General features: G+C 42.1%; 1 protein-coding gene across 4 annotated transcripts in view; it reads left to right on the plus strand.

Moving 5' to 3' along the window:
* The window catches only part of MORC2 (MORC family CW-type zinc finger 2), a 50,652-nt gene that overhangs the window by 4,391 nt on the left and 31,650 nt on the right, over nt 1-14,611 (plus strand). For 2 of the 4 annotated variants that reach the window (XM_063416237.1, XM_063416235.1), the window contains exons 2-5: nt 2,042-2,095; nt 3,559-3,593; nt 4,529-4,597; nt 13,393-13,483. In XM_063416237.1, coding sequence (XP_063272307.1) covers nt 2,042-2,095; nt 3,559-3,593; nt 4,529-4,597; nt 13,393-13,483 — 249 coding nt within the window. Of the gene's footprint in view, nt 1-2,041; nt 2,096-3,558; nt 3,594-4,528; nt 4,598-13,392; nt 13,488-14,216; nt 14,305-14,611 lie in introns of those variants that run through there. The other 2 variants (XM_063416238.1, XM_063416239.1) reach the window with 2 other exon arrangements.

Genomic DNA, 14,611 nt, shown 5'->3' on the forward strand with positions numbered 1-14,611 from the left:
CTGTGGAGCTGAATAGATACTTGGAAACTCAAGAGAACACTTGAAATCTGTATTCATCTTATATGCTTACTCACCTCCCCAGTGGGATGGGGAGGTTAATCGTACAAGGCTAAAACCCATGGGCTAAGAACAGTTAAAAAATTGGAGAGAAGAAACATTCAATAATATTAGGAAAAAGAGAGAGGAATAAACCCCAAAAGTCAAGTAATGCTCAATACAATTGCTCAGCACCCACTGACCCATGCCCAGCCTGTCCCCCAGCGGCAATTGGCCCCTCCTGGCCAGCTCCCCCAGTTTGTAGACAGAGAAGAACATTCTGTGGTACAGAATATTCCTCTGGCTGGTTTGGGTCAGCTGCCCTGGCCATGCTCCACTCCAGCATCTTTTATAGCTGACTAGCATAGGACACTGAAAAGTTTTGACGTAGAGTATGCATGGCTTGGCACCAGACATTGGTGTGTTATCAACATTTTTTCACACTAAATCCAAAACACAACTGTGTAACACCTACTGAAAAGAAAATTAGCTCTATCCCTGCTGAAACCAGGACAGCTGGAAATCCTGTTCAAAGGCAGGAACACCAAGATTGTGTTTCTGTGGAAGCTTTGTGATTGCGTAGACAGTGTTCCGAACACCGTTCCCATTGGTCATGTCTCTGCGGGAGAATGGAGATATGGAAGTCTCTGTTTCCATGGTTTTAGTGATAACTTTGAAGACTGATGTGTTTTCCTCTAACTGGAGCTATGTTGATGGGTTCAGTGTGATCACCCTGAAGATGGATGTGAAAACTTGTTTTGTGGTTATTAACAGTGTGGACAGCTATATATTTTATGTGTGGGAAGTACCTATGTGTCTGTTCTTGGAAGGCTGAAAATATGAACAAATATCTTCTCTTTGGTTACCTGTTTGCTGTATGTGAGAGTTTTGTGCAAACTGAAACATGTTGATAGTTTCTGAGGTCTTGGTCTCTTCATTGAACAACCTAAAGGAGCAACAAATCCCAGCAACTGTTTCTCCACATCTTTGCTGTTAACATTATGGTGGATGTGGCTCATCTATGTTTGAAATAATTGTTACATTTTGAAGTTAGGTTGTCATCTTGGGCATGAAGTGGAGATATGGCATTTATGTTGACAGACAATGTATTACAATGATTTTTATTAGCTGCTTAAGTTTTTCTCACCATCTATATTCTTTTAATGTTGAGGCATATAACCAATGGCTTCCGAATCGGAGCTGCGTATAAGAGGTGGCAGTTAAGAGGCTGGAAACTAAATTTTTCTCTTGAGATGGTACTGAAGTGGTAGCTGGGTTCATGATTCTAGCATTAAGTTGGGAAGGTGGCATGTTACAGTGGTGTCAGAAGACTCTTTCTCTGGATGAGTAGTGGTTGCACCTGCTGGACGTTAGCCAAGATCTGGAAGCTTTTTTTCTGTCACAAGTAACCTCTGCAGTGCGACTGTATGCATGGGGGAGACACACCTTGTTCATAATATTGTTCATGTCTTGTTGCCCAGAGTGGCTGTGGCTACTGCATCCCTGGAAGTGTTCAAGGCAGGCTGGACAGGGCTTGTAGCAAGGTGTCCCTTCCCGTGGCAAGAGGATTGGAATGAAATGAGCTTTAAGGTCCTTTCCAACTCAAACTGTTCTGTGATTCTATGATAATCCTCATCTGGCCATATTTACTTATAGACAGTATTTAGTTGCTGTGAAAAGACCTGTCAATGTGGTGAATGAGGACTTCTATGAACTGTTCACTGGATATTAGGCTGGTTCTTTGGATCACCATGTTCTCTATTGTGTTTGTGTACCTGCAATATGTTTTAGACCATAGCGAGCTGCAGTTTGGGGCAGACTGGCTGCTGTGTGGCTGCTTCTGGCAGACAGTAAATCACTCATTACTAGTCTGCTGTCAGCCAGGCTGTAGTGTTTTACCCATTTGACTGGATTTGTTTAAAATGTAGTTGAGATTCTCATTTTTTTAAAGGTCTCTCTTTTTTAAAGTTTTGATGTAACTGCTGACTTGTGTGTTTCATTGCAGAACTACCCATGAGTTCTTGTTTGGTGCCCTTGCTGAACTTGTAGATAATGCCAGGTATGTACCTGAGACCACCTAACTCCCAAGGTAACTTGGTTAAGACTTAATTCACCTATGTATTAGTTGAAAGATCAACTAATCAATTGAAAGATCAACTAAACAATTTTCACTTCTAGTAGATTTTACAAGAAAATAGAAGACATTGCTGTAATTTAGTATGAATATTTCACTTGCTCCTCTTACACTGCCACATCAAACCCCTAAAAAAATCATTCCTGGAAATACAGGTTTGAATGAATCCTGCAACAACTTACGTTGGAAAGGAAATTAATAGCAGACACAAGATAGATTTAAAGAAAAAAATTACTCTGCCTTTGTCTGTAAAAAATTGCTAAAATAAATACTACAGGAGCTGTGACTCTTCTGATATCTAAATAATCATAGTATCAAACATGACAATGAAAATCAAATCAGAAGTGGGATGCTGAAAAATAGAGCAAGAATAGCTAAAAGAATTTTGACACTTGAGGAGATACAGTCTTTGGAAACTGCAAGTGTTGGGCCACCTGTCTCACATTTGTGTGAGGAATCCCTGCTATAGCAGCCTCCCAATTCTTGCGTGCTTTTCTGTTGAGCTGCAGGAAGTATTGTCATGAAGCACTATGGAAATACTTTGGGTTTGTTTTCTCTCAAATGAGAGGTTTGTCACAGGGCACATTTTGTGATGTAAGGAGCTGAAACTGGGGCATTTTTGAGCTGGAAAGCTTCCGTTTGGGGATTCAGCTCTGTATGTGTGTGTGTATATGTATAGCTGGTGCTGTGTTCAGGGTTGATACGAGGTAATAAAAAGTAGGGTCTTTGGAGGTGATTTCTCTTTGCTATAGAGAGGTTGTCTTCTGAGGAGAAGGTAGCTGGGCTGGGCTGGAGGTACAGAATTGAAACAAAGTGGCTGTGGCATTTGTCAAGTGGGGTTTTGTTACCGCACTACAGCTCCATGTCTCTAGTCAGCAAACCAAGGTTGGTTTGAGAAGAGGGCAGTAGTGCTGTACATGCTATAATTTCAAATACAGAGAAGGATGGAGTGTGTGAAGGGCCTCACTTCAGTGATCTTGTAATGACAGTTTCCTGTAACAATCTTGAATGTATTGGGATGAAGCCTCATGTGGAGTTACTAAACCTTTTGTATGCAGCTTGACAGAAAAACTGTTGTTGTTTGTTTTGTACAGGAAGGAGCTCAGAAGTAGTACTCATTTGATTCCCAGCCCCAGAATGACTTTTGTTAAAATGCCAGTGGTACTTCCTGTCACCAGAACTGTTAATGTACCCATAATGTCCTATGCTGGAGTTTAGGTTCAAATAGACAAAAAGTAGGACAATGTTTTCTGTCAATGATGACTGTGGGGCCTCTGTGGACTTTGATCTGTGCAGCCATTTCTTTTGGAAATGATTGTATATACCTGGATTTTTGCTTCATTTCTGTTTAACATTTGAATAACAATTATGGTTTTATTTCTTTGTAGAGATGCAGATGCCACGAGAATAGACATTTATACTGGTAAGTCACTCCTGCTGCTTCTTTGCATGCCAGCAATTAAGTCAGTTGTTAACTTGGATTTAGGCTGCAGACGTGTGTTGTCCTTGATAGAATAAGATTATGCCTGATCCTGGGGTCAGTAGTGGGCCTCTCCAGACAAGAAAGACATTGAGGGGCTGGGGCATGAGCAGAGAAGGGCCAGGGAGCTGAAGAAGGGTCTGAAGCACAAGTCTTATGAGAAGTGGCTAAGGAAGCTGGGAGGTCTCCGCCTGGAGAAAAGGAAGCTTGGGAGGGCCTTCTTGCTCCTACAGCTCCCTGACAGGAGGGTGCAGCCAGGTGGGGGTTGAGCTCTTCTCCCAGGTAACAAGTGAGAGGAAAAAGAGAAAACAAGTTGTGCCAGGAGAAGTTTAGATTGGATATTAGGGAAAATTTCTTCTCTGAAAGTGTAGTCAGACACTGGAACAGACTGCCCAGGGCAGTGGGGGGAGTCACTATCTACCCATATTTAAAAAATGTGTATATCTGGTGTTTAGGGACATCTTTTAGTGAACTCAGCTGTGTTATGTTTGTGGTTGGACTTGATGATCTTAAGGATTGTTTCCAATCTGAATAATTCTATTGTTCTACCATTTCTTCTGTGCCATAGTGCCTGTTGTCTTTCAAAAAGGAGTACCTTTACAAATAACTTGGGGATGCAATTAAGTCAGCCTTCACCTGGGGTCAGGTGAAGTGAGTCACTGTTTGTAGTGGATGCTAAAAACCTCCACTGACACAATACAGTTTTGTAGCACAGAAGTCATTCTGTAACAAAAATCTGGTGCTCTTTCTTACAGCTTAGCCGTATTGCAGTTGTAGAGGTCCCATTTGTTGTGTAACTTTTGTTGTTAACACCAATCCACTTTTATGGAACTTTTAACTTCTGCTTATGGGAGCAGTGAAAAACTCTTCTCTTGCAGAACGACGAGAGGACCTACAAGGTGGATTCATGCTATGTTTTTTGGATGATGGAACAGGAATGGATTCAAGTAAGTGACAGAAAGTTACACTTGCATTTGCAAGTTGAGGTTTCATTTATAGTTTAAGTTGAATTAACAGCTTAGTTCCATTGAAAAAGGGCATGTTCCATGCTTGTATACATGTTCCTGCCTCTCCACTGTCTTTTTCACACCATATTACATATTAAACCATTTACCTCTTCCATTGCAAAAAACTAATCTGGTCAAAAGAAAACTGTTTGGCACGTAATAGAGTTGGGTCAGCCTGGCCCAAAGTTTCCCAGTACACTGAAGTTGGTCTTGGGGCTGAGGGGGGAACAGTGGAGCAAGGAGAACAAGCACAAGGTTTGATGGCATAAGCCTTTTCGCCATTTGGCTGCCAGGTGATCAGTGTTTCTCAGCTGTAACCAGAGGATGTGCCATGGCAGAAATTAAAGGCTTTGCTTTGAAAACAGTTTGCCATTGTTTCATCATGCACATTGTATCTGAGATCAATACTGGACAATATAAAATCTTAGTAATATGAGAAGAATCTTACAGTTGTATTTCTGCCTTGAAGGTATTGGTGTTGTATCTAGCAGGAGAAAGCTAAAAGCTTTTCTGCTTTATGAGCAGTGCTGTCAACCTACCTTTGAGTCTCGAGGACTGGTAAATCATCCTGTGAGGAGCTCTGTACAGGGCAGAAAAATGGGATGAAATGGGACAGGAATTTGGAGAAGACAAAGGAAATGGGTAAATAAGCAACAACTAACATTTTTGTACTGATTCCTCAGTACTTTAAGTTCCTCTTGTCATATTTCCATAGTTTAATCCAAGCTGGCAACTCAGCTTCACACAGCTGCTTACTCCTCCTCCACTGGGATGGGGGAGAGAATCAGAAAGGTAAAAAGTGAGAAAACTTCATGGGTTGAGATAAAGACAGTTCAATAGGGAAAACAAAAGTCGTGCACACAAGCACAGCAAACCAAGGAATTAATTCCCCACTTCTATGGGCAGGCAAGTGTTCAGCCATCCCCCAGGAGAGCAGGCCTCCATCATGTGAAACAGTGACTTGGGAAGGCGAATGCTGTAATGCATGTTCTCTTCTTCCTCCTGCTTCCCCAGCTTTATCTGGTAGCAGATAAAGTTGCATGAGACTTGGAGCAGCCTGGTCTAGTGGAAGACATCTCTGCCCATGGCAGGGGGTGCAACGAGATGGTCTTTAAGGCTCTTTCTAATCCAAACCATTCTGAGATTTTATGATATTGTCTGGAATCCGTTGGATCAGTTGGGAGCAGCCTTCCCAGACTTGTCCCCTCCCAACTCCTTGTGCAACCCAGCCCAAATGCTGGTGGTGCAGTTTGAAGAGCAGAAAAGGCCTTGATGCTGTGTAAACTGTGCTCAGCACTAATGAAAACACTCCTGTATTAGCAACACTCTTCTTTAAAACACAGTTGCATGCAAGTTAGCATGGAGAGACTGAACTCTATCTGAGCCCAAACCCGTACAGACACGAAGCATTGAATTGAATTTCATTTGTGCTTTGATACACAGATTTGTGACTTCCATAAAGGAATTTGGTTTGAACTCTAGGTACCTTCTGTATATTCTTTGGAATACAATTAAGGATGCTAAACAGGTCTTCCAAGACTACTTTTCTGCCACCAGTGTAACTGAAGGAAACAATGAAGCCCCATCCATAAAAAGAAGATCTGAGACTGAAGTGTGGCTCATAATCCTTAGGATTAGGCAGAGGAAGTACAACCTTCTCTGCCTTGTTGAAAACTGTGTTTCTCTGGAGGGTGCCAGATGTCTGTTCTAATGCCACAGAATTTCATGGCAGCTTTTATATTGTTATTGCTTCTGTATTGCTGTTTTTGTGACCAAATGGGATTTAAGTATTGGCTATTGTCATGGTTTAAGACAATTTAAGGGAAATGCTCTGAAATGAGATACATCCCCTTAGTTTTAACCAATCCTTTTCCACAGGAAATGGATATGTATAAATATAAGAGAAAAAACCCCACAGTTTACTAAAAAGTAGAACAGCAACAGGCACAAAATAACACTAAATTATCACTAGATACAAAATTGCTAAATCTCATGGACTGCCTGGGAACAAAGAGAAACTTAAAGTGGCAGAATGACCCCTTTCCCCAAGATGATGCTTGCCATGGGCAAACACTTGTGGGGAGACAAAGGGAAAATGGCAGCAGCTCTCCCTTTTATCCCTCTAGTGGCAGCAGCTCCATCGCTGTATGCGATTAAAACTCTCTGGTGGCTGGTACTTAGTCAAGGACTGGAACCTGTGGAAGGACTTCACCTTCCTCTTGGCGGAGAATGGCAAGGCAGCCAACTACAGTGTCTTAGACTCTGTGCCTTCTTATGTTGGCCGAGTGCTGCTGGCAGCAGCAGCAATTGCAGGGAGCAGGACCTCTTCACTCCTCCCAGCACCATGCTACAGCTGCAGACAGATGTTGCAAAATTCACTCTGAAACAGTTTTCAATTGTGAAATGCTGCTTCTCATTTTGTAGCAACAGTTGCTACTGTTGTGAGCACAGGAAACCTACCTGAAACAACCCCCTCTGGAGGTCAGAGAGAAACAAAGGGGAAAAAAACCCACAAAGCAGAGCTTTGAGAGGAGAAAAAAAAAAGCTGTGAGGGGAGAGAGAAAGCTCTACTTGAGTGCCTCAACTTTAAAGAGCTTGACACTTGCCTGTCCCCACCCCCAACCCTGTGGTTCTGATTCTGGCCGCACCACTGGCTCTTAAAGAGACTATCAATTTTGGGCACAGATGGATATGGAATATAGTAATATTTGGGTTACCCAGGATAGCTATTAAGTGGCTTCTTTTGACTAATCTTTCAGCTAAATGTTGAAGAATTTTATCCTGATAGCCTGAAATGCTCAGTAAAAAAGATTGGCAGATACTGTGCATTGCAGGGGTATTTCACATCCCTATGCATTGTATACGGCAAATACTGTGTAATTAATGTCCTTTGACTGTCTTGATGCTTGACCAAGGGCAGCCACGTGGAAGCTCTGTGTGCTGCACCATTTGCCTATCAGCATGGACAGAAGCAGATAAGGAGAGTTTTTCATTCAAACTCCCTGCATGGGGCTCTCCGGTTCCATCCCTGGCTGTAGGGATCTGAGCTTTAATTTCTCATAATGCAGGGTCTACCAGTTTTGAAGATATCCTGAAGATCTATCAGCAGAAAATCTTTTATTGGACTTTTCTCCCTTTATACAGACCTACTTCAATAGAAATCATGAATCTTGGGAGTGTTTTATTTTGGGGCATGATAACTAATTAAAAATGTTTTTATTGTACATAAAGCTATGACATGTTATAAAGTATATCTCCGTGACTTGCTATAGTGCTCTTGGAGCCCATGCTAGCATGGGATCTTCCCAAGTCAACTGAAAGGATGGCTTGGAAGGCTATATCTGGGGATGATGAGTGAATAAACCCAGCTGTGTCTGGGCACTTCTAAATGGAGGGAAGAGCTGAAGGGCTCAAGCTAACTGTTCCAGTAACACGTTCTCTATGTTACTCTGTCTGGTTGCTGTTCTCTGTGGTCTTGTTTTGTCTCGGACAATTCTAGATTTGTCTGGCAGTCTGAAAACAGAAGGATTAGTCAGATTTGAGTGCTCTGTCAGATTTGATGGCTTCTGATTAGCAAGCCAAATGACAGCTCCTCATTTCTAAAAATTAGGGATGTTTGTCCAGTGATGCCTGCTGCAGTTATATTCAGTACTCACTTTATTGGCTCTCTTAAGAATCACTCTGGGTTGTGTGGTCTCAAGATCAAAATACATTTGGACTCAAGCTGCAAAGATCTCCCATTATAGTCATGAGTTATCATAAGGTCTGAGGTTTCAGTGATATCACAGGACAGCTCTTTTCAAAAGATCTGTCATGTCCTGCAGAGAGGTATCAGAATTGTAGAATCTTCTGAGTTGGAAGGGACCCACAAAGTCTGGCTCCTTGCCCTGCACAGGACACCCCCAAATCCCACCCTGTGCCTGAGAGAGTTGTCCAAATGCTCCTGGAGCTGTCGGGCTTGAGACCATGACCACTGCCCTGGGGACCCTGTTCCAGGGCCTGACCACCCTTTTGGTGGAGAACCTTTTCCTAATTTCCAATTTGAGAAAACATATTATTTATCCAGTAAATACCCTCTGTCCCTAACATAGAGAATAATAGTACTGGCCCAAAAGTTTGGCTTTTTTGTAAGGAACTAGATAGGAGTCCATAGAAAACCGAACAATAGGTCTCATGCAGCACATCAGATTTCTCATACTATCAGTGAAATCACTACTCAGGCTTGAAATTTTACCTATTGCCTGGCTCTGAAAGTGCTGTGTGAATTTAATCAATCAAAATACAGGTTGAATGATTCAATGGATCAACTTGCAGGTTGAAAAAATAGAACGGCTAGTTTAGGAAGTGACTGTAGTTTTATTCTTAAGCAGTTGAAGAAAATAAGTTTCTACCTGGCATTTTCATCATAGAAGTCTTCAGGCTGAAAGTACCTCAAAGGTAATTTGTTCCAGCCTTTTATGGGAAAGGGAAGAGATGATTTAGCACCCTGTCTCTCCAGTGATGGGGACTCCACCACATACCTGGGGAGGTTGTTCCAGTGATTGATTAAATGACTGATTGAACTCTAAAAAAATTCTCACTTATTTTAGGAAGAAATCTCTCACAGTGCAACTTGTCTCTATTGCCTCTTTTTATGTGGCTCCTAGGGAAGGGAGAGCCTCCATCCTCTTTGTAGCTACCCTTCAAGTGCTGTAATGCTATGATGAGATTCCCCCTCGGTCCTTTCTTCTCAAGGAAGGAGACCAAATTCTCCTCGTAGAGCAGATTCTGCAGGCCTCTGATCATCTCCTTTGCACCCTGTTCAGTCTGTCTGCATCTTTCCTGAATTGAGGAGACAGAACTGAACACAGTACTGCAGGTGGGGTAGTGCTGACAAACATGAGGTTGGCAATGTCCCTGTGGATACAGTCCAGGATACTGTTTGCCTCAGTTGCTGCTGTGGAACACTCCCAATCTGCTGATTCCAGTCTGTGTTGGGCTCTTGGGTTATTTAATCCTAGGTGTAGGACTTTACACTTCCCTTGAACTTCTGACACAATCTTCCTTGCCCACTATTCCAGCCTGTCCAGGTGTCTAAGAAAGCATTCCTTATGTGCCCAATTTACCACCATCAACAAAGCTGGTGAGGGTGCAAGAACACCCCAGTATCCAGATCCTGTATGGAGATGTTGAGCAGTGTAGGACAGAGCATGTGGATGCATGGCTGGAAAAGCAGGGACATGTGCACAATCCTGCTCTTAGTTTAAGGGATGAGTAGAAGCTGAAACATCCTTGAACCATTCCTTAGATGGGATAAGGAGGAAGTAAAGCTTGGAACAATAGCTGTAACAGGATGCTAGACAGGATGCATTGACCATAAGTTGGGAAAGATTTGCAGCATTTAGCTTTGTGGACAGAGCTTCTGAACCAATTCTATATACTGCAAGGACGTGTGAACACTATGGTTTAACCAATGATGTTCAAAGTTAGGTGCATGATATGCTTAGCATGGTATAAATGTAAGCCAAAAAGCTGAATAAACCAGCAAGATTTTTAACTCATATTGAGAGCTGTCTTGACTCTGGCTGATTTCCCAGCCAACAAGAGCATCCATCCCTGGGGTCTCTGCTTGTGACAGGCTGCCAGCCGGAGTGAAAACCATTGATGATCACTTTCGAGCATGACCCATAAGCCAGTTCCCTACTTGTTTTGTGTACCACTTGCCTGGTCTATGTCTCTCCAGTTTGTCCAGGAACAGGCTATGGTAAACTGTTCAACGCTTTGTTGAAGTCCAGCCAAATAATACCCACTGCTCTCTCCATATGGACAGAAAGTGCTGTCTTGTAGAAGGTGATCAAATCAGTCAGGTGTGACTTGCCTGTGTAAATCTCTGCACACTTAGCCCAGTCACCTGCCTTGTCTGGGTTGTACTTTTTAAGAGGTCTTATTCCATTGCTTTTTGAGATATTGAAACAAATATATCAGGTCTTGCTTTTTTCAACTGTATTTTTGAAGTTTGGAAGCTCAAACCAGCTTTTGTTTTAATGGAAGTAGTTATTTAAGTAGTAGTGACTTGGTTGCTTTACTAGGTCTTGTATTATAAAAATACTGTTTATCCAAGGCTCACAATGGTGAGGAACACTGTTTAACTGGAACTCTAACTCCTGCTTTAGAGTGTGTACATACTTGTGTGTGTGGACAATGAGTCTTGGGGGCCACTTTCAGGGGAACAGTCTACACAATTCTTGGGAGAAAATGTGTCTTTAACCTTGTTTAAGGTTAAATCTTTAACCTAAACATTGATATTTCCTCTAAAGTTAACAGATTTTAAAAATAAATTACAGGAACATATATCAAAGTGATTTGTCAGTCACTGTCTGTTTCCAGCCATTGCCCCAGGTAGGGTTGGTGTCCTGTGTTTGTTACAGTGACAAAGGACACCACCAGCTTCTCCCTTGTTCCCCTATCCTCGGGGAAGTTCAGCTTGGCCTTAGACTAATTTCCCCCAGGTAGTGAATTAAATCCTTTAACTCTGGGATATCTTTTGAGGATGCTGTTGAGTCCACTGCAAATACTCCTCCTAATGTGACTATAGCAGATGAATTTGTGGAGAAGGCAGAAAGTATAATTTTCTCTGCTCAGACTGGGACTTTCTTTAGTGCACTCTCAGAAGAACTTGGAGATCCAAGAGGACTCTGCTCAACGAGCAAAGCAGCATCTGACTTCAGGAACATGCAGAGATGAACAGCTCCATCCACCAGTTCCTTCATCCAGGCATCCATTGTTCCTTATGAAGAATCCATATATATGTGCCTTTGATTTCTTGGGCTTTGAAGATCAACCTGTTACCTTGACCATCTTGAGTGAATTTCTTCACCTTGTTTTTTCTCTTTGTTTTGTGTAGATCTCCCTCCCCCATTTTTGTTTTCTGGGGAGTTTGGCTTTTTTAAATCAAATAACTTTGAGACACAACAAAACAAAAATAGTGTGACTAAAATAGCCTTAAGGAAAACACCCTCCAGAGCTTATAAAGAGCTGGAAAAAATTAATTTCTATCTTGATTCTTGGGAGAATATAGCTATTAAATCTCTACTAAAGACAGCCTGGAGAGAGGTGCTACCTTACTGTCCCCTCTGCTCAGAATAACCTTCATCCCTCTGCCGTGAAAGAAGAGTCATAATAGGGTGGTTTCAGACATTTAGCATTGCGTGATAAACCATCTGGTCACCTTTCCTGAGGGCGGAAGTGCTTTGGATAATTATTCTTTACCATTTTTAGACTTTCTAAAATTTTCTTAAAAATAGTTACTGAAAAATGTTTGTAGAGCAAAAAGATTTCAATAGTCCTTCTCTTTTTAGAATATCTCCTATCTGCTTTCCTTACCAGGCTTTAAAAATAACACAGTAATAGTAGTTAGAGTAATAATATCATCATCACCAACATCTTTACCCAGATCGCAAATACAAGACATTCCAAAGTTTTCTTTCTTTGGATAGAAAATACTAAAGTAGGCTGAAGGGAAGGCAGAGGTACTGTTATCCAGTCCAAAGCTGTTTCTGGAATAGCTGTGGAGCTCCATTGAGAACAACTGCAGTTGAGGCAGCGAGGTGTTTGCACACTTGTTCTCCTGTATTTATGTCTTTAAATCTGAATATAATTTAAACTGAAAATGGCATTCTGACACCAGCTCAGTAATGTCATGTCACACCAATGGTGTTAATACTGAATATTTTACTGTAAAACTGGTCAATGCTGATAGGCTTGTGTGAGTCTCCTGTGTGCTGAAATCTAGCTTGTCTGTGGGCTCAACCTCCCCATAGTTGGCTGGTGGGTTGGGTGATGTTTTGTGCTCCCTTATAGCTTGTGTATGCATTTGATTTTAGCCTTCACGGTAAGGTACTTTGTGTTCCTTGTCTCTGGAATTAAACTTTATTTCTCCTAGTAAACCCTTGTGAAATGATTACTATCTCCTGGCGGAAGGGAAAGGAATCGTTCTGTCCTGGGGATGACGTTAAAAGGCTTTATCTCTTAAACAATAGAAAGGCTGGAACTAAAAACGACAAGCCCTCTGAGCTGTAACGCCATTGTGTCCTTTAATTTTGTCCTGTGCTATTGAAATCTTCTGCTAATTGCTGTAGGACCTGCTTGTGTTGACTTTCTCCCCAGCTGTCCTGCTGCCAGGGCTCCAGCAATCTTCTGCCAAAGTTAGCTTGTGCCCTGCTAGTGCTTTAATTAACCAGAGTGTTCAGTTCAGCACTGTGAAGAAATAGCTGTGTTTATTTTGGATTCTTGACCTTTTTAATAATCCTGACTTATGCTCTAGTGCCAGTGCTCTCAAGTGTTTGGTGTCAGTGGGATATCGGGTACAACACACCCACTGCATCCTAGGGTCTTAATTTATGAGAATTGACAGCTGTGGTGGCCACAATAGACCATTTTTGTGGAATTTTTTTTTTCAAAAAGAAACATCTTCATACCATTCAGATGGGAAAGTGAACTAGACTGAAACTTAAAATTCTTTTTGTCAGATTCATGGCACCTGTACAAAGCATCTGGCAACATTGGTACCCTTAAGCAGTGTGTGTCTCATAGAGCTCTGTGGTACAGCTTCAGGATAGAACTCCATCTTGGGCTTCTGGCCTCTTCTCTGGCCTATTTCCAGTGGTGAAGGAGTTTCTTCCTTCTTTATCTAAAATAAGCGTGTGTATGTCTCTAGACTGAAATAAGCCTTTTTTGTTCCCTGTCTCTTGTTGCAGATGAAGCTGCCAGTGTTATCCAGTTTGGTAAATCAGCCAAGCGATCACCTGAGTCCACTCAAATCGGGCAGTATGGGAACGGCTTGAAATCGTAGGTACAAGAGCCAGCCTCCTGAGGTTGGGGAGGTCACAGTCCAGGTGATCGATGTACTTCTTGCTCAGAGGTGTATAGCTTTTTCCCCAGGGAAAAAAAAAAACAACCAAACAAAGAAGCAGATGAACTCTAAGATCCCCTGACAGGAGCTCTGTCAACATCTTAGTTTTCCAGTGGCCAAGAAGGGTGATGGCAGTGGTTTGGCACTATGTTTGCATGAGGCAGGGGGTACAGGTCAGAGCTCAGGGAAAATAATGGAAGAGCTGGAAACAAAATGGTAATGTCCGTTACAGTCATGTAATACAATTTGAGCAAAATAGTGCTGCAGCCTCCCAACAGGAAACTTGTCTGGTGCAAGGCAGATGGACTTAAACCTTTTCTTTTTGTTCTTAAACCAGACAAATGCAGGGAGAAGAGGAATGATGGAAGCAATGAGAGGAGGGGTGGGATTAAGTGCAGAGGAGCACATGTGGGAACAGAATCCTACCGGTTGGAGTGGATTTGCTAGGAAAGAAGAAGTTTGCTGTGTTTTTGGAAAAGTTATAGGGCTTTGTGACTTACTCCGACTGTTCTGCTTTGTGCTCACCCATGTGGCTTGATTGTATGCATCCTACTGGGAAATCTGTGGGACTCTATAACCTGGGGGAAAAAATCCAGGATTAGATCTTGAAACACTGTCGGTTCAGCTGCAGTGCAGGACAGATCCCAGATCCTGACTGTATGCTTCCAGGACAGTTCTCCGTCCCTTCTTAACCTTGAGCAAGAGGTGTACTGTATTATATCTGAGAAATGCTGCCTGAAGCCTCAGCATGTGAAAGGTGGGTTGTGGTATCGCTGGAGTATGGACTTCATCCAATTTGAAGAGAAATGTGCTGACGTAACAATTCTTTCAATGCAATGTTAATTGTTATCTGTTAAGGTGTTTTGAATGAGTTTGATAACAGGATAACTTGGTAGAGAAGATAGAGACACTGTTTGGGATAGGGGAGTGGGGAGGAAGAGGGGATTGTCCCTTTTTGTGACAATAAGATGCTTAGCTGAAGTGTCAGACTTTAATTAGGTTAGGAAATGAACTTTCAGTCTCCAGACTGCTGCACTTGATTATAGGTACAGTGAAATGAGGAA

The sequence above is a fragment of the Prinia subflava genome, chromosome 19 (assembly GCF_021018805.1).
Source record: "Prinia subflava isolate CZ2003 ecotype Zambia chromosome 19, Cam_Psub_1.2, whole genome shotgun sequence".
NCBI classification, from domain to species: domain Eukaryota; kingdom Metazoa; phylum Chordata; class Aves; order Passeriformes; family Cisticolidae; genus Prinia; species Prinia subflava.